The following is a 25,389-nucleotide window of genomic DNA, read 5'->3' as shown; positions in this document are numbered from 1 at the left end:
AGGAAATCATTAGGTTTTTAATCAAAATGCTTGGTATTATAAAGTTCTATAGATATAGTTATTAGAGATAAGTACTGGAGCAAAATATGACTAATTCATATGGCTATTAATGTAAAAGAACCAGAGTATTATAAATATTCATTCATATAAGTCTCTCTTTAAACCCAAAGTTATTGTATACCTATCAGCAAACTAGTATTTATAAGAGCCTTAGGTATAAAAATGTGATTTAACTCTATTTAGACAATGCAAAAATATAGTATTTATTTTAGCTGGTCACATGACGGGGGTGTTACGAAAATACTCCTAAGAATGTGCTGTAATCCCTCGTTCTTCTGGATACCTCATAAGTATGTTCACTGAATGCACTTTTATTGTTTTTGTTTTTATTGTGCGCGGTACATTCTCAGGTTGTGTCCTGGATCGCAGGCTCCCAACAGGCAGTGACTGTCTATCTGATGTGTAATTTGGCATCTAATAAATGCTATTTTGTGTTGAAGGCAAGAAAGTAGACTTTTTTTTCTCTTTTAACACCAGCGGTTTTAGTTGACAATGATGGGATTTTGAAGAGTGTGGGATTGTGGTTTGGAGCGAGTGAATGAATGACATGGTGCCATACAACAAAGGAAGTAAGATGGCTTGTTCTCCTTTACGTGGCCGAAGGACAGCACTGGATGCCCGCAGCTCCAGCCCGCTGGGCAGGGCCGCTCGCGGCGGCAGCTGCTTCCGGTAAGGGGCGTGGCAACAGGACCCCCAGCAGGCTTTGCGCGGCCTGCGAGCCATCCTGGTCTCCCTTTTTGGTCACTGGCTGCACCCAGGCTAGCGGAACGCCAACCAGACCGGATGCTGGGTGCTGGACTGTCACTTCCGATCCACCCCCACTTCCGATGGCGCCTGCGCACTCTTGGGCAGGTGCAGTGTGGCGATCCTTTCCTTGGGCATCCAGCCGCCACACTCAGCCGGCTTCTTGGCCCTGTTCAGCCATCTCCACGGAAGATAGTGCTGGTGAGAGCGTGTGCAATCGGCATGCCAGTGTCCCCACTCTGTGCCAGCCACAGGACCAACCTGAATCTCCTCCCCGATTCTCAGCCCTGACTTCGCAGCACTCCCAGTCTGGCCCGACTGCTGCTAGTGCGAACCTCTGCGTCTGCCTAGTGCGTCTCTGCCGTGTGTACTGTGTTGCTTTATGCCTCTTTATGGTTCGTCTTGGATGGACACCTTCGCGCCAGCGCCGGGTTATTCTCAGGCTTTTGGGGTTGGTTAGAGTGTGTCCTGTGAGCTCGCTATTAGTCTCGCCAATTGAGCTTGGCCACTGCTGTGGCTACCGCGACTACGTTCAATGGGAGCCTGAACTTCCCCTTTCCTTCGAGTTCCATATTGCCATGTACAGGTAAAGAGCCATCGCGCGTCACAACAGATACCCAGAGGGCCTTGGTGATTTGCGTTTCTACGTCATAGTCCCTGAGCTGACAACCTTCCTCTTCCAGCTTCTGGCTGATGTGGTGATGGCTCCAGTGACAGGTTCCTGCTACTCACTGGAGAGCCGGTTCGAGTCAGTGACCCCCGGATCCTGCCTCTTAGCCGGTGGATGGAAACTCTCTATGTATCTGGCTATTTCTGTCTCTCTGCTTTTCAAATGAAGCTAAAATTTTTTAAAAGATTAATTTATTTTTATTGGAAAGACATCTGATTTATGGAGAAAAGGAGAGACAGAAAGATCTTATATCTGCTGGTTCATTCCCTCATTGGCCACAGTGGCTGGAGCTGAGCTGATCTGAAGCCGGAAGCTTCTTCCAGGTCTCCCCCAGGGTGCAGGGTCCTAAGATTTTGGGCTGCCCTCTGCTGCCTTCCCAGTCCATAAGCAGGGAGGGGAACAGGAAGTAGAGCAGCCAGGATGGCTTCATGCTTAATTGTACCAAACACTGAAAGAAAAGTTAGTATTTATCCTTCTTAAGCTAATTTCCAAAATAAAAGTAGAGGGATTACTTTTAATTCATTTTATAAGTCCAGCATCACTCTCTTATCAAAAATGACAAGAATACAGTATGGCAAAAAAAAAAAAAAAAAAGCCCTATAGGCAAATATCATCAATCAGCAAGCATGCAGAAGCTCTCAGTGAAACACTGAAAATTAAAGCCAGCAACATGTTGGGAATACCGCTTTCTAAATCCAGGCGGGGTTTATCTCAGGGATGAAAGGCAGAGTTAATACATGCAAATCAATGTGACACATTAGCAGTGAAATATTAAAACCGCATGATCATCACTATAGATTGAGGGAAAGCATTTGATACAAAGTTATACATCATTTTATGATAACGATGGTGTAGAAGAAAATTTATGCAACACATTAAAGACTGCTAATGAATATCTTAACAGCTAACATCATAATCACTGGAAAGAAACAAAAGTTTTCAACAAAGATCTGGTGCAAAGCAAAAATACCTGCTTTCAACATTTGCTTTCAAAGGACAGACAACAAGGAGAAATTAAAGGCATCCCAATCAAAAAAGAAGTAAACTTACTATTGTTTGCAAATGACATGGGATCCCGGGCGTGCAAGGCAAGGACCTTAACTGGAAGAGCTCTTGGCTCCTGGCTTCGGATTGGCTCAGCACTGGCCGTTGCGGTCACCTGGGGAGTGAATCATTGGACGGAATATCTTCTGTCTCTCCTCCTTTCTGTATAATCTAACTTTCCAATAAAAATAAATCTTTTTAAATAAATGCATGATTCAGTGTTTAGTAAGTTTACAAGGTCGAATAACCATCACCACTAATTCCAGAACACGTTAATCACCTCAAAGGGAACCCAGTCCCCCTTTCCCACCCTCCCTGCCAAGCACTCATCTATGTCTATCAGTCTGCTCGTTCTGGGTGCTCAAACTAGTGACTTCACACAATACCAAGCACCAGTTTTCAAAGTTCATTCACAGTGTAACATATATTAGTGCCTCCTCCTCTTCAGTGCTGAATAATATTCCCCTGTATGGATAGACCACTTTACCTGTTCTCAGAGTCCTCCCCTATAAATCCATCCCAGCATAAAAGGGCCAAGCTGCGTGAAGTGATCTGAGAGGCAGCCATGTCTTGGGAAAGCTGGCCTAGAATTCTGTTCCTGGGCTACTCTTCCCACCATCAACAGCTGATCATCAGCCCCTCATCTCTCTCCACATCCAAATTGCTAGGGTTCCAGCAGATTCGGTAACAATCCCACACTTCCCACAGCTAACTTTCTGGACCCCTGAACCTCTGTGTGTCTGGAGAGGGAGCAACCTGCACCAGCTGGACCTGCTTCTAGCCCTGGCGCTGTCTGCTGCCATTGTGGTGCAACAAACTGCTTAAACCTTGAACTGGCACAGCTCCCTTCCCTCTAAGGTGGGGACACAAACAATTTCCAGGGTTGTTGTGGCAATCAAATGAGATTCTTTTACATAAAGACCTTGGTAATGGCTCTCACTTATAAAGTGGTTGATAAATATTAGTTTTCCTGGAGGGAAAATTTGTTTATACAAGGGTTTGAACAAAAGAGCTGCTCTAACAGAGTTTTTCAGGCTTTTCTATTAATAAAATAGGAGCCATGTGTGGTCAGGTAGTGGGCAGCCTATGGCGCTGGTGTAACTGGTGTGAATGGTGTTGCAAAGGAATGTCAAGTTATGTCATTGGCAATTAAAGTGACAGGTCACTCTGGTGTTTTGGCAGGTGATGGCTATCTTAAAGAGGCACACTACAACCATACAAATTTATACTGCAAGTGAATGGGAAAACAGTTGCAAATAATCTATTTAAGAAGGACTTGATTCCAGAATAAAGAATTCTTACAGCTCAGTCATTAATTAACAAGAATCAAATTAACAAAATGAGCAGAGATTTTGAATAGCTGTTTCTCCAAAGCTGATACACAAATGGCCAGTAAATACGTGATAAGATTCCAACTTCACCAGTCATGAGGGAAGTGAAAAATAATCAAAATCAAAGGTGCCACTTTATGTCACTTAGAGTAGCTAACATCAAGAGACAGTTAACAAGTAAGATGTGGAGAAAATGGACTGCCCCTCCACTGCTGTGGGCAATGCAGAAAAAAAAAAAGTACAATTCCTGTGGCAGTTAGGTTCTTCCTGAAAAAGTAAAACATAAAATCACTGTAAGATCCAGTAAGTCTGCCTTTAGGTATAGCTCAAGAGAACTGAACATATAAAACCTGTAGCCAGTGTTAACATCGTGATTCCCAATGGCCCAAACATGGAAGCAACCCAAAGGTCTATCAACAGATAAACAGATAATATGAGCTGGCCACACAGTGGAGGAAATCCATGATACATAGTACTGCATGGAAATGCCTTGCGGACACCATGCAGGGAGAGGACGGAGCTTGAGGATGCAGGAATGGGAAATGATGGTAGGGCTGTTGGAAATGCCCTCGGCTTAGTCTAAGTGAGAGCTGCACAACCCTGCATATTCTGTATTTATTCAATTAGACTTGAAGTGGATGAATGTTCCTGGCATGTAAAACACCTTAATAGAGCTATAAAACACTATTATTCCAGAAAACAGGGGAGAGTTTAACACTGTGGTATTATGCATAGTTACTGCTGATATTGGGTGAGTTAACTATACCATGGGACAGATTTTCCCAAGTCCTCATCTGTTGTCAATTAAAAACGCTTTTCTTGAAGATCTATGCTATTCAGACCCCTCTCATCCACCGGGGCTTCCTCTATCTCCCTGAAGCCACCTGGGGCTGAAGTCATGGCAGCTGACATGGTTAAGTGCAGCGTAAGGCCTAGGGAAGATGGCAGAACCTTCCAGGCTGTTCCACAGACAAAGGCTGCACATGACAGGAGAGGTTCTTTTCTTACAATGAGGTACTCCAAAAGGCAGCTGGTCAAATCAGTAGGCTGGTAGTTTGAAGCCAGGCCATCTGGTGGACCACACACTGGCAAAAGGGAACAGGGGAACCCTTTATCTGAATATAGCACCCTGGGGGCCTTCCTTCTGTCCACTGTGCCACTACTGGCCTGGAGCTGAACTTAAATCCAGGGAGGCAAGGCAGCGTCAGACTTGAAATCTTTCAGAAAAGGACAAAGAAGCAGTATGGCGATCTCATCACATTTATTCAATGTCTACAGTTGAACAGTTCATCATCCAAAGACACCAAGATTATATAGTTATTGATTTTGCAATCAGCAGGAGCAGAAACACACATACACCTACACACACGCACACACACAGGTTCTTTGAAATACACAGTTGAGCAAGCTTTGTAAATAGGGGAAGTAGAAACCCATATTCCTTCTCTTTGGGGAGAGGTCTTCTTTGGTGGACCAGGTTGACTGAAGATGAGCAAGTCTGGTGGCCATCGTACACCCCTCTCCCCCAAGGGAAGAAAAACACAACACATATCCACATCTTAAGCCCTGGAACTTGATACACTCCTTTCTGTAGCACATGGCCTTCACAGTGGGTAATTAGTTCAGGATCTTGAGACAGGAAGATCATCCCAGGCCTAAGAGGATTCTAATGATCCTCAGAAGAGGGAGACCAAAGGAGCAGAAACAGGCAAGCAGCTGATGTGATGAGCGGGGAGGGAAGACAGGCCCATAAGCCAAAGGACATGGGTGACCATCACACAGACTCGCTCGCAGAGTCTCCCAAGGGGAATCGAACAGCCTGGCTCTGGCAGAGCGAGGCTCATTCTGGACCTGTGCCCTCCAGACTCACACAGAAGTTTGTTTTAAGCCACCAACTTTCACAATCATCTGTTAAGTACCAACAGGAACTGACACAGACATGACCACGACTCGGAGGCATATATGCAACAGTGAAAGGTCTGGCCTAGAAAAACAGGATGGGGTACGGGCCTGGGGAACGGAATGAGAAATACAGAGGCCCTGACCAGTGGCTGCAGGCTAGAGCGAGGTACAGACAGGCTGTGTGCCGACGGGAAATCCCTCAGTGGGAGACCATGGGTGAAGGCCTCCAAGGCCATCACAGCTAGGAGGAAAGCCATTGGGCTTCAGTAAACCTCTGCCCCAAACACAGAAGCATCACTTTGCTTCCACTGACTCCCTGGGATCACAGAACTCAGCCCAAAATGGGTCCTTGGGGAAAACAGAAGGTGTCAACTATTCAATTACTGAACACTTGCCTCTTTTGGCTGGACGTGGGCTGAGGGCAAGGGCTACAATGATGGAGGCAAGGTTTTAGTCCTGACAGAGCTGGGGAGTACAGGGTGCTGTCCCCCAACCTCCGCACCACTGAAGCTAAGCCAGATGGTTGCTGGGGGCCTTCCTGGATACAAGGAGATACTTAATCTGCACAAGCCCACCCTCTGCCTTCTTGGAGGTCCCCAGGAACACTGCCTCCCTGGAGGCTCTGCTCTTCCCAGACTGTCTCTGAATGTTGCCAATGCCTCCTATGGGCAAGGCTGTGGCCAGACTGAATGCCTCTGCAGGAAGGCTGTCCCATGACCTAGGAAGCTGTGGGGTGTCATGGGCCAAGACACAAGCAGAGGTGCATGCAAAGGCCCACGAGTGTGCACTTGCAGACACGGGATGTGAGAGCACCCTGGGGTGACTGGCAGGGACCCAGGAGGTATGCCACCTGCTTGTCTTCACAGAAGGTAGAACCTGACTGGCCCAAAGCTGTCCCCACACCGAAAACTGAGCTGGCTTGCTCAGGGTGACTAAGTCTTCATTTGTATTCTTAGAGAACGAGGGAGTAGGGTTAGAGGATCTTCTGGGACTCTGACATTTCATATAAATATATTTTGTCATATTTTAAAACATCATTGAGGTAAAATTCAGGTATAATAAAGTTAACGCATTTCAAGGATTTTTAGTAAATCTACTGACATCTGCAACCATAATGCAATTTTAGGACATTTCATCCCCCCAGTTATTTTGTTATTTCTGAAACCAACAGCCTCAGGGAGAAGGGAGAACAGGGAGGACTCCCCTCTGTGTGTGCAGGGAGGTCTTGAGCCATGGTTTGCTTACTGCAGTAGCTTTTTCTACCTCTCAGGCCGGGAATGCAGCAACCACATGCCATTTTCTTTTTCCTCAGCCACGATTTTCTTTTTTCTTTTTCCCTTGGAACCCTTTCCTCACACCAGCACATACATCATCTCACGGAATTTATTCTTTGCCATGAACAGCAGGATGTCACAGAAAGTGTTTCTGCCTCAGGAACACGGCCTGGAACTCTGGTGGTTCACTGCATCGTCTGGAATGACAGGAAATGCATGACATATGCAGAATCTACCTTTTGATGGATTTTGGAAGATAAATAAAGCCTCAGAGGAGGAGCTGCCCAGGGGTCGTCCAGCTTCCCTCTCAGTAGCTTCTCCATACTTGCTTTCCACGGAGACTGCCATTCACCTGCCATGTCTTCATCTCACTACCATGTACCGTCGGGATCCATGTCAGCCCCTTCTAGGGCTCCTCCCCCGCCTCCCCCAGGGCCTCCTGCTGTCCTGAGTCACGCAGGTGAACTATGGTTCCCATGCAGGTGAGGGGAGGAGGAACACAGAGTCCTGCCTGGCAGCCGTTGGGCACAAGATGCTCCTCTCAGTCCCCGTGGTGGAGCCTGTGATGCTGGTGAAGGTTGGAGCTCTGGCGAAAGCTTTTCCCACATTGGCTGCACTGGTATGGCTTCTCCCCAGTATGGATTCTCTGGTGCAGCTTCAAGGTCGACTGCCGCCCGAAGCAGTTCCCACACTCTCCGCAGGTATAGGGCCTCTCTCCCGTGTGCACTCTCTTGTGTCTTTTCAGCTCTGAGTTCCATGTGAAGCTTTTCCCACAGTCATCGCATTTATAAGGTTTCTTGGCTGAGCGGGTTGGCTGGTGCCCGAGACGCTGCAAACGGCTGCCCAGGCTTCTTTTCCCACTTCTGCTTTTCTTCAGCTCCCTCAGTGGGTGGTTTTTGAGGGGGCTGCTCGTGTATTCCAGCTCCCTGCAATGTCTCTGGTAGTGAGCAAATGGTTTCTGAGCATGTGGAGAGCCAACCTGCCTCCGGGACAGCCGAGGCTCGCTCATGTTTGCCCCTCGTGGTTCTGGACTTGGCAGCCCGTTCCCCTTGGATCTGCCAGCTGACACTGCACATGGCTTTGCTCCTTTAACCGTTTCCTGCTGTGGGTTTTCCTTGTTGTCACTTCTCATTCTGGGGGCCTCTATAATTAGAAAGAATATGCTTCATTTTCTGGACTCAGAAGAAAGAATTGCAGCAAAACCATTATGGAATATATTGCAAGATTTCTTGAAGGGCAGCCTTGTAGTGGCGATTTGGGCTAGATCCCCGAGGTGCGGGCTCCCCGCACCCCACACGCCTGCAGAGTCAGTCTCCTGAGGTCAGGCCTGGAAATCTGCACAAGGATTGGACTACAAGGGTGATTCTGATTTCTATTAAAATTAGGAGCCAAGTTCTCCCACTACCTTACTCCTTCCTATCTTTAGGGAAAGATCTGGGAAAAAGAGGAAGAGGAAAAGGTAAATTCAACGTAACTGAGGGTCAATGAATGGATGGAAAGCAGCTCGTGTTGGAAGCGCACAAGCCCTTTTACAGTCCAGGACCTGAACTACTTCAACAAGTGGCCCTCACAGACACAGGCAGACGCTGACAGCCTCTTCTAGTAAAGGATAACAGATGCAGTAACTGTGGTGTTTTTCCCTTTTAAATTACCAAATGGACATTATATATGTTTAGAAACTGGACAGCAGACTAGACATGTACCCAAATCAGAAACTGCCCACTGTCTTACTGCCCAGACTGGAGATCCAAATGGAAACAGCTAGAATAGCCTGTTGCAAGCTGGAGGGCGTGGAACAGTGCTGTCCAATAGGGCTTCTGTGACTGGGAAGCCTCTGTGAGCTGTTCAATACGGCCGTAAGCAGCTGCATGCGATAATGTGCATTATGAGAACTTGAGATGTGGTAGGGAGGAACTGAATGCTGAATTTTACTTATTTTTAACTCAAATAAGCAGGATATACAATTATAGTAAGTTGATTCTGGCCAATATTTGCAAGACAATTTTGTGGAGAATGTAAGCTAAATATTTGTGGTCTTGGATATGATTTTAGGCCAATGGTATTTTACAAATGACACCAAAAGCACAAACACCTAGAACGGAAAAGAAAAAAAAAAGACAGATAAGTGAGATTGTTTAAAAACTTTTGTGCCTCAAAAGACACTGTTAAGAAAGTGAAGAGAAGCCATAGAATGGGAAAGGGGAGCTGCAAATCATATCTGTATATGCACACACGCACACACATATATATGAACCTAATATTCAGAAAATACAATCAATTCTTTTTTCCACATCCCCACTCCCAGAAAATACAATGAATTCTTATTACTCAATCAGAGACAAGTAACTCAATTTTTAAATGGGCAAAGGATCTGAATTCTAGACATTTACCCAAACACATTGTGCACAACTGGCCAATAAACACAGAAAAAGCTGTTCAACACCATTAGTCTAGGAAGTGCAAATTAAAAGCACAAAAGGGACTCTGGCACAAAGACTCAGTGTCTAAACCTTTACCTTGCAAGTGTTGTAATCCCATATGGGCACCAGTTCATATCCCATCTGCTCCCTTCCCATTCAGCTCCCTGCCTGTGGTTGGGAAAGCAGTAGAGGATGACCTAAAACGTTGCAACCTTGAACCCATGTGGGAAACCTGGAGGAGGATCTTGACTCCTAGCTTCCGACTGACTCAGCTCTGGCTGTTGTAGCCATTTAGGGAGTGAACCAGCAGATGGAAGATCTCTCTGTCCTTTCCACAAATCTGATCTGACTTTCTAACAAAAATAAATATATCTTGTGGGGGAAAAAAGGCACAAAAGGATACCTCTTCATCTTCATACTTAATAAAATGACGAATAAAACAGACTGCTACCAAGTGCTGACAATTATAGCTGGTGGAAAAACTGGAATCTTCATACTCTGTTGGGAATCTGAAAGGGTAGTTGCTTCGGAGGACTACCTGGTAGCTCCTCACAAAACTTAGCCACCATATCATTATGTAGTTTCACTCCTCGTGAGAAGCAAAAAAGTACATCCACACAAAAATAGGTACAAAAGTGTTCGTAACAGTATTACAGATGATTCTTTACTTAACAATATTTTAGCCTTATGATATATTCACTAGGACCCGTACTTTGAGTTTTTGATATTTTCCTGGGCTAGGGCTACAATGCCACCTCACAATGCTGGGCAGTGAGTAAGCCAAAGGTACGATTCAGTCGCATCATTATTTGTTTTTCTTTTTAAATTTTATTGTTATTGGAAAGTCAGTATATTTTTCTTAAAGATTTATTTCTTTTTATTGGAAAGACAGAGAAAGATCTCCCATCTGCTGGCTCATTTCCTAAATAGCCACAGCGGCCAGAGCGGAGCTGAGCTGATCTAAAACCAGGAGCCAGGAACCCTGCTCCGGTCATCCACACAGGTTCAGGGTCCCAAGGAGTTGGATGGAAAGTGGAGCAGCCTGGACACAAACCAGTGCCCACATGGGATCCTGGCACTTGTAGGTATTGGATTAGCCAATTGCGCCATTGTGCCAGCCCCTCGGCTACATTAATCATCAGGTTAAGTATACTTACACTTACGTACTATGTATAAGTACACCTTTGTGGTAAATATACTGTGTACCAGCATGTATTTTTTAATATGTATTTATGTGAAAGAGAAAGACAGACAGACATAGAGATCTTCCACTTGCTGCTTTACTCCTGCACAAAATGGCCACAGTGGATGGAGCTGGGCCAGGCCAAGGCCAGGAGCCACGAGCTCCATTTGTGTCTCCCAAATAAACGTGCCAGTGGTTTTTGGATACGTTTTGTGTTTTCTCATCCCATCATGTCTTATATAATTTAGATGAGATAGTCAATACTTTATTATATTATTTCTCTATTTTTATTGGAAAGTCAGATCAAAAGAGAGAAAGAAAGACAGAGGGAAAGATCTTCCATCTGGTTCATTTCCCAAATGGCTGCAATGGCTGGAGCTGAACTGATTCAAAGCCAAGAGCTTCCTCTGGGTCTCCCTACAAGTTTAGAGTCCCAAGGCTTTGGGCCATCCTCTACTGTTTTCCCAGGCCACAAGCAGGGAAGCTGGATGGGAAGTGGAGCACCTGAGACATGAACTGGTGCCCATATGGGATCCCACTGCACACAAAGCAAGGACTTCAGCCACTACTAGGCTACTGCACTGGGCCCTCAACACTTTATTATAAAATGGGCTCTGTATTAGATGATTTTGTCCAGGGCCCAATGTGGTAGCCTAGCAGCTAAAGTTCTTGCTTTGCATGCCCTAGGATCCTATATGGGCGCTGGTTCTAATTTGGGCAGCCCCACTACCCATCCAGCTCCCTGCTTGTGGCCTGGAAAAGCAGTCGAGGATGGCCCAAAGTCCTGGGACCCTGCAGCTGCATGGGAGACCCAAAAGAGGGTCCTGGCTTTGGCTTTGGATCGGCTCAGCTCTGACCAGTGCAGCCACTTGGGGAGAGACTCAGCGGACAGATCTTCCTATCTCTCCTCCTATCTGAATGTCAGACACTGCAATAAAAATAAAAGATGATTGGGCCCGGCGCGGTGGTGCAAGTGGTTCCCTGCCTGTGGCCTGGGAAAGCAGTCGAGGACAGCCCAAAGCTTTGAGAACCTGCACCCGCATGGGAGACCCAGAAGAGGCTCCTGGCTTCGGATCGGCATGGCATCAGCCATTGCGCTCACTTGGGGAGTGAATCATCTGACGGAAGATCTTCCTCTCTGTCTTTCCTCTCTGTATATCCGCCTTTCCAATGAAAAAATAATAAAAATAAATCTTTATAAAAATAAATAAATAAATAAATAAAAATAAAAATAAAAATAAAAGATGATTTTGTCCAACTCTAGGCTAATCTAAGCCTTCTAAATAGGACTGGTATTGTGGCCCAAAGCTTCTGCTTTTGATGACAGCATCCTTTATTAGAATGTAGGTTTGAGTTCCACGTCCTCCCCTTCAGATCGGCTCAGTTCCAGCATTAAAGCCACCTGGGTGGGAGTGAACCAGAGAATGAGAGAACTTTCTCTGTCCTTCCTCTCTGTAAATCTGCCTTTCCAATCAAAATAAATACATCTTTTTAAAATACTTGTTTGTTTTGATTGGAAAGGCAGATTTACAGAGAGAAAGACAAAGATCTTCTATCTTCTAATTCACTGGATCTGAGCTGATGGAAGCAAGGTTCTAGTTACATAAAATGCTCACAAGAAGCAAACGCAGCGCAGAAAGCAGGCTAGCAGCTGATGGGTCTGGGGGATGGAGATTCGGGGGCTGCTAATGGTGGGTCTGTCTGAGGGCACGACAATGTTTCAGAAGTAGTGGTAATGGCTGCACAACCTTGGGAGGGTACAAAAAGCACTAACCGTACACCCCAAAAGGGTGAATTTCACAATGTGTGACATATACTTCAATGGGTAAACTTTGAAAAGTCACAGGAGGCCAGCGGCCACTGTACTGAACACAGCAGCTCTGCAGGACTTCACGGGGGCCCTTGGGGCAGAGACCACACAGGTCTACCTCTTGGGAATCCAATCGAAGAAGGGAGCCGCAGAGGCAGCTAAGGCAAGAGAAGTGAATGTGTGGTGGAGAGGAAGGGAGCTATTTCCTTCAGGACATAGACAGCCAAAGCAACCTGCTTATCTACTGAATGTTCCACATCTTCCGTGTTTTGTGTGTTCTCAGACTACTATCAAAGTATAAAGTACTGTTTATGTTCCCCTCAAATGCACTGCTGAAACTCCCACAGGGATGGCGTCCTGAGGTCCTGAGGGCTCTGCACAGGTAAGTATGAGCTTCTGGCCCCTTCTGCCGTGTGAGGGTACAGAATCGGGCCCTCACTGCCACCCAGCCACAATGGCACCTTCATCTCAGACTCTGCAGCCTGCACAACTATGAGAAATCAATATTATTTATAAGCTACTCTTTCTAATGTTTTATTATAGCCGCTTCAAGAGACTAAAATCCAAGGAATTTGTTGAATATAGTAAGTGTTAAGGAAACAAGGCCCTGGTGTTCTTGTAATCTTCCTCTCCTATATTTCTATCACCAGACTGGGCCGCAGTGTCCCTGTGCTGCAGTATCAGAGCTCACAGGGGGACGAGCTGCACTGGCACTGTGCCGCAGGCAGGGAACCAGACACCAGGCACAGGCCTGAACCCCAAGCGTCCCAGAGGAGGAAGAAGAGAGACTATGGAGTGGGGTTTTTCTTCCATCAGCAAAACATTCTGAACAACAGACTATGCTGGGTAAGGAAACTCAGCCCAGGCCTGTGCGAAAGCTCACCAACTGCCACAACGGCATCTCTCTTTACTAGAAATAGCTCTGAAAGAGCCAGAAAAGTTCTAGAACATTCCTTTAATGAACTGGATTACTAAACACTCACTGCTAGAAAGTGACCCAAACATACTTGTTACTTATAGACCATCACTCTCCTTACTGCCGTTTCCAAGGGAACAACTGTCATCACACGGGACGTTGAATACACACGTGTGCACGCTGCGCTTTGGCAGATACAGGCAGAAGAGTCGCACAATAGTTACCTGTCCCGGTCGGCTTGGGGGCTGGCTGCTGGAGGAGTGGGGATTTCTCCCAGGGGTGGGGACTGAGCTGGTCAGGACCTCCTGCCGGGGAAGGCTCCTCCAGAGACTCTTCCCTGAGGTCTCTTCGCAGAGTGTGCAGTTGAAAGTCAGGCAGCTCCTGTTCAAGTTGAGATCCAGTTTTCTCCAGCAGAACTTTCTGCCCCTGCATGCAGACTGCCACCTAGGAACAAGCCCCATGCATTAACGCTCCATCCTTAGCGACCCCTCTGACGCCACCCAGGGGAAGCAAAGGAAAGGGCACGTGGGACGAAAAGCATGAGGGTGCTTCAAACCAGCCAATGTTCTCCAAGTGGGTGTCCAAGTCTGGCCTTATCCCACGTTCTGGGGTCAAAGGTGTCAGAATTAGGGTCACTCATGACGCTGCCCCAGCAGATTCCCAACCCCCATCCCATCTCCCCTCCATACTTCTGTTGGAAACAGGGCCCATAAGCATGGGAAGTAGTACAGTGAGGGGCCATTCTTATTTATTAAATGGTCTGCCAGGGGTCTTCAGTAGAAGTGGCCCAAAAGCACAGCCCACTTCTGTTCCCTAATGGTTTCTATTTTCTAAAGCCCTGCACTTGTTTGCTGCCTGCACGAACCCCAACTGGGATCTGACTTGGGGACTAAGTGAGCTGTAATTTCGGAGCAAAAGGGAATATGGCCAGAGGTGTGTCACTGAAGAAGGTTCAGGGAGGTTTCCCCAATACTAAACTTTTTTTCCCTAACAGGATGACATTGCCCACGAGTTCTGACTGTAAGAGAATTCCCAGAGGGATGGGTGGAGGAAAATCTGCCAGCAGACTCAAACACCTTAGGACTACTTCTGAGGACAGAAGGCCCAGAACAGAAGGGGCAGACCGCGGGTGCTCTACTTCCTCAACGGATGCCAGAAGCCAAGTTTCCTGGCAATCTGGTAACTCTTTGCAGACGGTTCCCAGAAAGGGGCGAGAAGCACAGTCTACCTGCTGCGCCTGTCTGAGGATCCAGAGACCAAACACGATGGACAGAACATGCCAGGACTAAGGGACAGAGCCGGCCCCTTACCCACTGTTTCGGCTTCTTGGCGGCCCTCTGGAAGTCCTCCACCAGCCTCACCATCTCCTTGCCACTCGCGGGGCGCCGATGCCTGACCCGGGCCTGGATCTCCGGGGGCAGGATGACCAGGAACTGCTCCATGACCAGCAGCTCCAGGATCTGCTCCTTGGTGCGCAGCTCGGGCTGCAGCCACTGCCGGCACAGCAGGTGCAGGCGGGCCAGCGCCTCGTGGGGCCCAGACACCTCTTGGTAACAGAAGCGCCGGAAGCTCTGGCGGGAGAGCTCGGGGTCCGGGCAAGGTTCAGGGAGAGTGGCTTCCCGTTTCTCTTCTGGCTTCGTTATTATGTGTCTCTCCTGCTTGGAGGCCTCAGGGTTGGAGCTCAGGGTGATTTCCATCTTAGCTGCCATGGTGTGGTTCAGGACACAACTCCCCTCGAACTCGAGTCAAACTTTCGGGAGCCTGTCCCTGAAGAACCCTCTCTCTAAATACGGTGCGGCCGGGGGAGATGGGTGGGAGCCAGTCCTCACTGACCGGCTTTCACTCCACGCTCGGGAGCACGGGCCCTGGGAAGGGGGTCGTGTCAGCGGCCTCGTGCACCATCTCGCAAAGAGGGAAAAGCCATAACGTCCGGAGGAGACGCCAGGAGTTCTTTCACTTCAGGGCCGAGCCCACAGGACCTCAGACGAAGCGGGCTGGCACAAGTGCATGTTGTCTGACAGGAAGCCTGCACCAGCGCTCCCGCCTCGGACCGAAACTGGCCTGGAGCATCGCGCCGGGACCTCGACGGCGGAGCCCGGGAAGGCCACACCGCGGCGGGTATCTCAGCTGGCAATCCCCGGGGCGGGAACAGGGCGGGCGCCCAAGGCCGCCTCAGCAAAGCTGACGTGACAATCGTCCGGCGCCTGCGACACTTCCATGCCGGGCGGCACGGCAGCTCCCACCTGCAGCCCACTCACCTCTCGGGGGACCCAGGACCCGGAACCGGGGAGCCAGGGCTGGGGCGGGGGCGGAGCCCCCCGTCGCGGAGACGCCCACGACCGCAGAGGAACTGACCGCGAAGAGCCCGCCTCCTGCCGCAAGGGATTGGCTCCTCCCGACAGCTTCCTTTGTTCATTGGCTCCTGGGTCTGCTTGCAGCTTCGCAGTGCATCGCGGTAGCTGTAGTGCGGCAGCGCGGCTTTCGCGCGTCAGGCGTGCTCGGCGGATTTCCTGCCGGCTGTTGAGGAATGTTGCGCGATTTCACCTGTTGCAGAGTCGTTGGCTTCTTCGGACCTAGAGGGGTCCGCAGTGGGGGCCCTCGTCAGTCAGGGAGTCCCTGGCCACCGTCTTCTTAAGGCGTCTCCGTGGGCTGGGCGGCCTGCCCACGGCCGGCGGGGCGCCGTGTGGTACATTAGTGTCCAGCCGGACAACGTACAGGACGTGCAACACGATAATAAAAGTTTACGTTTTAAAAAACTTTAAGCTGCCTAGAGGGAGTATATCGCCACCCTCGTACACTTTAAAGAGGGTGCTGCTTTGTCCGTTGTATCTGCTTTCATCTGTATTTGAACGGTGTGCCGGTGACCTAGAGGGTTAACTAAAGCATATACACACGTGTGCACACACAAAAGCACTCTCAAGCGCAGGTGGCAGTTCCCTGGATTGCTGGAACCTGTGTTTGGTGGTGGACAGAAACAAGCTGTAAAAGAATAAATTCAGTTTCAGACGTGCGCTTGCAGGCAAGTGAGTAGGTGACCTGGTAAAGCCTGGGGAGGGGAGGCCACAGAAAGGCAAGAGCTCTCCCCGGGGGCCTGACACCTGAGCAGTCAGCGAGGGAAGACCTCTCCCCGGGGGCCTGACACCTGAGCAGTCAGCGAGCCAGTGGTGGGACAGAGGTCTGTCACATCATGCCAGGCCGTGGATGCTGAAGAGGATCTAGGTTGTATTCTGTGGGCGGGAGAAGCCACCGAGCTGCTGTACCAGGGAAGGAGAGGGTCTTGCATTCTGAAGAGATCTCATTGGATTCCATGCAGAAAAGAAGAGCTTTCTTTAAAAAAAAAAAAAAATATATATATATATATATAGCTCTGTACTGGGGTTGGGCAGAGAGAGAAATATAAAAGGGAGTATGTGTCTGCATCAATATTTATCTTAAATCTGTATCATCTCCTAGCCCTGTATACAGACATGTTGAGGGAGCCACTCAGCCCACAGTAACGGCCACACAGGATGCCCAGGATGTGGCTTCTAAGTGCCACTTCTGTCCAAGGAGAACCAAGGCGGCCTGGTGCAAGCATAGCTAGAGAGCCTGGAACATCTGGTGATGCCAGAACATTGAGAAATGCTACAAGGATATGGGAACAAAATTTAAAGGCATGAAAGTCAGCTTAAAGGGATTCCCACTAACCAAATAGGGATAAGTTACTACACTAATAACAAGTTCTAAACTATTGGTTAATACAGGAAACCTTAGGGCCCGGTATGGTAGCCTAGTGGCTAAAGTCCTCACCTTGCAGGCACCAGGATCTCATATAGGCGCTGGTTCTAATCCCAGCAGCCCTGCTTCCCATCCAGCTCCCTGCTTGTGGCCTGGGAAAGCAGTCAAGGACAGCCCAAAGCCTTGGGAACCTGCACCCATGTGGGAGACTCAGAAGAAGCTCCTGGCTCTTGGCTTTGGATTGGCTCAGCTCTGGTCATTGTTTAGCTACTTGGGTAGTGAAATCAGCGGATGGAAGATCTTTCTCTCTCTCCTCTTCTCTGTAAACCTGACTTTCTAATAAAAATAAATTCGGGCCCAGCGCCGTGGCCTAGCAGCTAAAGTCCTCACCTTGAATGTGCCGCGATCCCATATGGGCACCAGTTCTGATCCAGGCAGTTCTGCTTCCCAGCTTCCCATCCAGCTCCCTCTTGTGGCCTGGGAAGGCAGTACAAGACAGCCCAAAGCCTTGGGACCCTGCACCCATGTGGGAGACCTGGAAGAAGTTCCTGGCTCCTGGCTTCAGATTGGTTCAGCACTGGTCATTGTGGTCACTTGGGGAGTGAATCATGGGATGCAAGATCTTCCTCTCTGTCTCTCCTCCTCTCTCTATACCTGACTTTGCAATAAAAAGAAAATAAATCTTTAATAGAATAAAATAAATCCATAAAAAATTAATATAGGACACCTTAATTCTATAAGGTAGAAATAAATGAAAGAAAAGTTGACAAGATATTTTCATGGTTTGAAAGCACTGCTTCATAAAACACTAATCACAAGGCAGAGAAGAAAGGCAGTCTGGTCCACCGCTTTCATTTGGTGACAAAGTAACATCATTAATGATGCAATTCACTGAGATGCACACCTGTTAGATCCCAGCAAGAATACAAGGTCACTTCTGTCACTTCTGAGACAGTCCTACGGGAGACGGGCTGTGACAACGTCACTTCTGAGACAGTCCTATGGGAAACGGGCTAATACAAGGTCACTTCTGAGACAGTCCTACGGGAGACGGGGAGACAGGCTGTGGCTAAGCATGAGGAGGCAGGAACTCTAGGTGAAGCGATTTCTGCAAAGTGAGTGGCTGACAACTTTGAAAGTGTCATTAAATCAGGAAAGCGACGAGGGGTCATCTCAGAGTCCTGAGAAGCCAAGGGAAGAGTCTGGGTAGAATGCTTCTGCCGTGGAAGACGCTGCTGAACTGTTGGTCCCGCAGGTCTGTGGGCTGCAGAGCTAATATACTAGTGCTCACTTCCTAGTTTTTTGTTTTAAGATTTATATATTTTTGGGCCCACACAATAGCATAGTGGTTAAAGTCTTTGCTTTGCATGCACCAGGATCCCATATAGTCACTGGTTCTAATCCCAGCAGCCCTGCTTCCTGCCCAGCTCCCTGCTTGTGGCCTGGGAAAGCAGTCGAGGACGGCCCAAAGCCTTGGGACCCTGTACCCACGTGGGAGAATTGGAAGAGCTCCTGGCTCCTGGCTTCAGATTGGCTCAGCTCCAGCCATTGCGGTCACTTGGGGAGTGAACCATCAGACAGAAGATCTTCCTCTCTGTCTCTCCTCCTCTCTGTATATCTGACTTTGCAATAAAAATAAATAAATCTTTTTAAAAATGGGTGCAATAACAGCATTAGCCTCGAAGGTTGTTGTAAAGATGAAGCAAATTCATTCACCTAAAGCCAACTGCCAAGCCTGTTTCTGCCTGAGGTGTCTGTTTAAACAGATAAATAATGGTGGCTTGTGAATGCCAGAAATTGGCCTTAGAAAACCAGCAAAGCTGCAGAGAAACCTGTGCGCCCTGGCCAGCAAGAGCGGGAAGGGCGTTGGGGAGTGAATCCATCAGGGCACAGGGAGGGGCTCCGGGCCCAGGGCGCCTCCTGGTTAAGGCAGCAGTGAGACTGCTTTTCAGGGCAGTGCTTTCCCTCTTCCAGATTTCAGCCAAGTCATGGTTGGCAGCTGAGCCTCCCGTTACTCCCTCCTGAAGACAAAATCAAGCCATTAAGCAAGCTTCTTCAGAAACTGCGCTCCCACCAGATGCACAACCCGCTGGAGCAGCTGCCCAGTCCCCCAGCCTCCTTCAAGGCCTACTAAGCAGGGCGTAGTCCGTGAGACTCAGAACTCTGCTGCCTCCTCATCTACCAACAGATCCAACTTCCTCTCTTTCCTTTACCCTCAAAACGTGTCCTCATTATTTTGATTTGGTATCAGAGTTTGAGTTTTTGGTAGCACTTTCTGTAAGCTTCAGGGACACGGGCTCTGTGGTGCTCCTGAGATGCGGGCTGAGTACACTGATCACCAAGCCTTGCGATCTGTAGGGTTTCTGACTTGGACTCACCAGGGTGATGCTGGCAACTGCCTCATCCTGGAGAAGTGGACTGTATCGCAGACTAAAAAACTGGGGAAAAAAAAAAAGAGTCATGATTTTGAATGACCTTGAAACATTGCAGGGGTGTTCAGGGGATAAGGTTGAGGACAGGACAGCAAGATGAGATTTTTTTGGAAGGAATTATGGAAATATAGAAAGGGGGAAATGTATCATTGTTTGGACATGGCTACCCAGAGAGACAGGGCAAAGGATAACCCAGGCTGGCAAAATAAAGATGGTCCATTTGATAAATCTAGTTCCTAGCATAAAAACACAGGACTTATAAAGTCACTTAACGCAGCATACTAAAATGAGCTCCACGGGTGCCAGGATATGTTTCGATGCTGAGGAACAGAAAGCCAACAACCCTTTTGAAAGTGACGCCGAGGTCTGCTGCTTTCCTTTCTCTGGCGGCATAGCTTCTCATCTGGGGAAACAGTTATGAACTGTGGTGGCAGAAGGAAACTCCTTCGTCAACTCTCGCAAGGCACAGGAGCACACGGCATTCTGCTTTCCACACAGGAGTTGTGGAGTGCGTCACTGTGAGCTGGCCGGCTTGCTGCCTTCCAGGGATCTGAGGGTCAAGCCTGGATCCCAGGACAGAGCTCATGCTCTCTGGCTAGCTGATCTGTCTTTGGCCACAAACAAGAGCATTCCCATACTAAAACACTCAAATGCTATGTGCCAAACTGATGCTTAGGATGTTTAGGTAGGATGACGCAGACTACAGCAAAGAATGCTTTCGGGTAGAATGAAATTTAAAATGACCTGTCCTATTTTTTGCTTCACTAAATATGAAATCAGGCAGAAGGGAAACTGGAATGAGACCTAGGGATCAGATAAACAAGATGACGGAAAATCCAGATGACAAGCATGGGTAGAAAGAGTATTAGAGGAGAGAAAGGGATGGAATTCAGAGATGAAATATTTTTAATGAAATTAATCATATGTAGCTTGATTTGATGTGTTTAGCAACATGATATAAGAAAGTGAATGTAGAGGTATTTTCCTTAGAAGAGAACAGGATTTTGCAGGAGTGAACATGTGGCGAGCAGATTCACTGCAGGATCCGCAGCAGGACAGTGACCTGGCAGGTTCTGCTGACACACATCTGTGCCATTTGCTACAGCCAGAGAAGAATCTTTTGTAATTGAGTACAGAACATCAGAAATAACACCAACTGCATTTCAACAGCTAGAGTTGTCAAGAGAAAGCCTTGTTTTTTATCAGTGTTAGGACTCCTTACACTCTTCTAGGCAGAAAAATAACGAGGGAAACAAATGAATAGAGATAAAGCAGCAAAAAACGATGGAGGAATTTTCTCATATCAAGTGCCTCCTCGTCCTCTCCTCAGAAGCCTTCTCAGAGCCCCCTTTACTTCCTTGTTCCTCAGCGTGTAGATGAGAGGATTCACCATGGGTGTAACCACTGAGTAGAAGAGGGAAATGAATTTGCCCTGGTCCTGGTTGCTGTTCTTGGCCGGAAGCAGGTACCCGTAGATGGCCGAGCCGTAGAAAAGAAACACCACCGCCAGGTGGGACAGGCACGTGTTCCAGGCCTTTCTCTGTCCCTCGGCCGAGCGGATCCTCAGCACGGCCTGGGCGATGCGGCAGTAAGAGATCACAATGACGCTCAGTGGGATGGCCGTGAAGAAGGTGCAGACGCCATTGAGCACGGCCTCATGGAGCTTCGTGTCTCCACAGGCCAGTTTGATCATGGCAGGCACCTCACATAGGAAGTTGTCCACGCTCCGGTGCCCACAGAATGGAAGCTGCAGAGTGAATGTTGACTGGATCACCGAGTTGCCCAAGCCCCCCAGCCAGGCAGCAGCAGCCAGAAGCCAGCAGCGCTGAGGACTCATGGTGATGCTGTAGTGCAGGGGCTGACAAATGGCAACGTAGCGGTCCAAAGCCATGACCACAAGCAGGATGCACTCAGTAGCCCCTAGCCAAAGGAAAACATACAGCTGGGTCACACAGCCGCCGTAGCTGATGGTCTTGTCTGGTCCCCATAAATTGAAAAGCATTTGGGGGACTGAGCTGGTGGTAAAAGCAAGGTCTAGGGAAGAGAGATTGCTGAGGAAGAAGTACATGGGAGAATGGAGCCGGGCATCAAGGCAGGAAAGCAGAATGATGCTTGAATTCCCAATGAGAGTCAGCAGATAGGAGAAGAGAATGACAACAAAAAAGGTCATCTCAAGCTGGGGATGGCCAGAAATGCCCAGCAGGATGAAACCCCCACGAGACTCGTTGCCCGCTCCTTCCATCATTGGTTGGCTTCAGTCTCCTGGAGAAAACTATTGGGAGAGAACACAGGGTGGCTGAGGCCGGGCACCAGCCGTTCTCGGGTTACAGGGGCCAGCGCCAAGTCACCCATGTGATCGTCTGATCGCAGACTTTGACAGCCCGGACGCCTGCAGCTCATACAATAAATGGAAATGGTTCCCTCGGAACATCAAACATAGAAACTGAGGGACAGGCTTCATGAGAACAGAAAAATACTAGGGCTTTCCAGTTCAGAACAACGATTACAACAGGATCGGAGTTGACCAGTAGAATCTTAAGTGGAAATTCTCAAAACAGATTCCCCCAGCCGACACTTTGATAGCTCAGAGCAGGCAGGAGCAGACATGCTGTGTGGGGAAGTCTCTGAGAAATCTCCAATTTTCTTTCCTCCCTCTCACATAACTCCGCTTACAAGTCAAAGCTCTTGATCTAGGAATAAGTGTGAAAAAGACACCATGAGTCTAGAGAATTACTGAAAAGAGTGGAAAATGTGAGCATAGATATTCACCAACTACAGAAGATTCGAATATGGCTGGAAGTAAAGAAGACAAACTGGGCGTGGCGCCATAGTGTAGCAGTTAAAGTCCTCGCCTTGAACGTGCCAGGACCCCATATGGGCACCGGTTCTAATCCCGGCGGCCCCACTTTCCATCCAGCTCCCTGTTTGTGGCCTGGGAAAGCAACTGAGGACAGCCCAAAGCTTTATGGGTAAGAGAAAGGCTGCTGAGAAAAGCTTAGCGGTCAGTGCCAGGCCAGCTTGACTCGCGGCCTGAGCTGGGCAGACACCTCAGAAGCTGACACTGCTGTAACCTCCCGTTTGTGTCCGGTAGCTCATTTGCTCTGCGGGCTGTTTTCTGCCTCGATGGGTCTCTTCCTTTGGTTCCCGGCTCCCTCAAGATCTGAGAGTAGGAGAACGAACCCTACTTGTGTTTCAAAATGAGCCTGGAGAAGACAGTGCTGGACTCCGAGACCTAGCGAGGACATGCCGCGCAGTGAGGCCGAGGAGCGGCAGCCGACAGTGGATGACTGTCTGGGGACAGTAGGACTTTCGGGACTCACTCCCAGGAGGTGTGGGCGGCTCTCACCTCTGCCCACCTGTGAATCTGAAAGTCCAGAGTGTTGAGACAAGCAGCCCCTGCTTGGAACCTTGGTGCTGTAACTGCTCACTTCTGCCCACTTTTTCTCCAATTTCTGCTTTCAACTTTACAGCTATTGGCCACTGTGGATTAGCCACGAGGAATCCACCAGTTTGAACTAGCTTTCTCCTGTCACATTAAGCTACTGCCCTGCACCAGAGAGAAGTGTGTGTTCTATAAGAATTCATTGAAAGGCGGAAGTTTGTAAGAATCCAAGCCTTGCTTTAGCATTAGCCTGGCTACAAAAAGCAAACAGAATTATGACAGACAGGCAAGGCACTGAGGCCCCGTGGATTAAGCTGCCTGTTGGGGCACCTACACCCTATATCAAGGCACCTAGAGGCAGTGCTGAATTCTTACAGAACACACACAGACGTCTGGAAGCCGTGGGGGTGACAACTCAGTAGCAATCTTTGTGATAAGAGAAAAGCCAAAATGACAGAGTCCTGGTGGTCAACCCACCCGATTGTTCCCTGATCTGCCAGACATTTGTAAACGAATGTGGAGGAACAGATTTTTTTTTTTTTGAGAAATAAATTCTAAGATGAATGGTCAAGAGGTTAGACTTGTGTCAAAGTAAGTGGTTAAAGGAAGGATGCAGTTCCTGCCAGCTGACACCTCCACTGCTGCGGTGGGATTTTAAAGCTCTGCTCACCGAGGAGGTACTGTCTTTGTCTACAAAAACAAAGAGTAAAATTTATAAAAAGCAGGAGAAACTGTGAATGGGCATTGTAAGATTTCAGCACAACAAAATGCTGGTAAATTCTTTGGCAAGAGAGAAAAAAAGGTGAATTTTTTTCTCCACAAGCACCGCACAACACAAGTTGAATTCAAAAAGCTTGTGGAGAGCCTGGTGGTGTGGCCTAGCGGCTAAAGTCCTCGCCTTGACCGTGCCGGGATCCCATATGGGCGCCAGTTCTAATCCCAGCAGCTCTACTTCCCACCCAGCTCCCTGCTTGTGGCCTGGGGAAGCAGTGGAGGACAGCCCAAAGCCTTGGGACCCTGCACCCATGTGGGAGACCTGGAGGAAGTTCCTGGCTTCTGGCTTTGGATTGGCTTAGCTCCAGCTGTTGTGGTCACTTGGGGAGTGAATCATTGGGTGGAAGATCTTCCTCTCTGTCTCTGCTCTCTGTATATCTGACTTCGCAATAAAAATAAATAAATCTTTAAAAAAACACACTTCCCAGCTTTTTCCTGTGCCGTTCAGAACATAACTTTTCTGAGGATTCTGGTGCTGTTGGTTTACAACTTGCCTTTGCAGTTCAATGCTTCTCCCTGTCTCTTCTTGCTGTTGGGAGAAGTCATGACGCCGTGTGCATGCGCACATCGGCCCGGCAGCTCTACACCTTGCCCTCCGCAGCCTCATTCCTGCAACAAGAATCTCAGGCAGTGCCTTTAACACCCCCTTTCTCTCTCCCTCCCCAGGAACTGCCCTTCCTTCTCCCTCTTTGCTTCGTCTCCAAGCTCTAAGTTCTCCAATAATGGAAGGTTAGAGAATATTTCTAGAACTATACCTTGATTGAGGATTCCCCCTTGCCTCTGTCCAGTTGTGCCTGCTGCTTGGTAGGTCAAGGACAGAGAGCAAGCATCTCTGCGTTCCTCCTGCTGCCCAGAAGCGGCAGCCCTGAGCTTTGTATCCTGGGGCTGGCCCTGGCACCCTGCCCAGCCTGGGCTGGCCTCCTGCAGGACCTGTCTCTGGCTGATTCTGCTGAGCCCAAGAGGGGTGTGGTGCAATCTTTGCCCGCCCTGTCCCATTCTAAGGGAATTGCTGGTCTAGGAGGGAAGGGGGAGAGAACGCCGCAGGGCATCCCTCTTCTTCCTCCACTAATTGTTTCTGCTGCATCCTGATTCTACATGTGCTACCCCGTCATCTTATCCACCCTCCCAGATGGGTTATGCTTTCTTGTTTGGTCGGTTTTCCTGCTTCACAGTTCTGATAGGCAAGCAAGCAAGATATGCACAATAAATGGCTGAGGGGACAAAGGATGGCAACAGAAAAGATGACCACTGTCTGGCTCTACTGTGACCCATGTCCTTCTTATAGGAGCTGGGTCTCTTCTACTCTGGGCAGTTACATGTCACCCAGCTCTCCCCTCAATCAACACATCAAGACGCACCATATTCTGTTCCTTCCATATTTGGAGTTTCCTACAATTAGAATCATATAATACATGGTCTTTTGTGGGTAGCTCCTTTCACTGAGTATATTTTCAAGGCTTATCCACATCATTAATATGCTTCATTCCTTTTTGTTACATTTATTTCTTTGTTTATTAAAAAAAAAACCTTTGCTGAATACACATTCTACTTAGTTTATATAAAACATATTCCCAGTAAGAAACTGCATTAGAAAGATTTCAGCTCTGAAGATTCACAACCTGGTTTGGAAACAAATGTATGATAAATGATATCATTATTGCAAATGCTACTAAACGATACAGAAACACCGATCAGACCCATCTAGGATCCATTTGTCTTCTGGCTGGAAG

At 48.3% G+C, this 25,389-nt stretch overlaps 2 protein-coding genes across 2 annotated transcripts; both read right to left on the bottom strand.

The window, feature by feature from the left end:
• Positions 1–5,093: 5,093 nt before the first annotated feature.
• LOC121167824 (zinc finger protein 174-like) lies at positions 5,094–15,635 on the bottom strand. Its single transcript, XM_040997479.1, has 3 exons — positions 14,665–15,635; positions 13,579–13,798; positions 5,094–8,168 (listed from the first exon to the last, which is right to left on the bottom strand). The coding sequence occupies exons 1-3, from the start codon at positions 15,061–15,063 to the stop codon at positions 7,567–7,569; spliced, it is 1,221 nt and encodes a 406-aa protein (XP_040853413.1). The 5' UTR covers positions 15,064–15,635; the 3' UTR covers positions 5,094–7,566.
• A 4,417-nt stretch (positions 15,636–20,052) lies between these two features.
• Positions 20,053–21,763, bottom strand: LOC121167855 (olfactory receptor 15-like). The gene has a single exon (XM_040997548.1). The coding sequence runs from the start codon at positions 21,746–21,748 to the stop codon at positions 20,807–20,809; it is 942 nt and encodes a 313-aa protein (XP_040853482.1). The 5' UTR covers positions 21,749–21,763; the 3' UTR covers positions 20,053–20,806.
• Positions 21,764–25,389: the final 3,626 nt, after the last annotated feature.

The sequence above is a fragment of the Ochotona curzoniae genome, unplaced genomic scaffold, assembly GCF_017591425.1.
Source record: "Ochotona curzoniae isolate NIBS_2020 unplaced genomic scaffold, NIBS_Ocur_1.0 patch433, whole genome shotgun sequence".
NCBI classification, from domain to species: domain Eukaryota; kingdom Metazoa; phylum Chordata; class Mammalia; order Lagomorpha; family Ochotonidae; genus Ochotona; species Ochotona curzoniae.
Note: the sequence above shows the minus strand (reverse complement) of the source record. Positions and strands in the feature narration are given on the sequence as shown.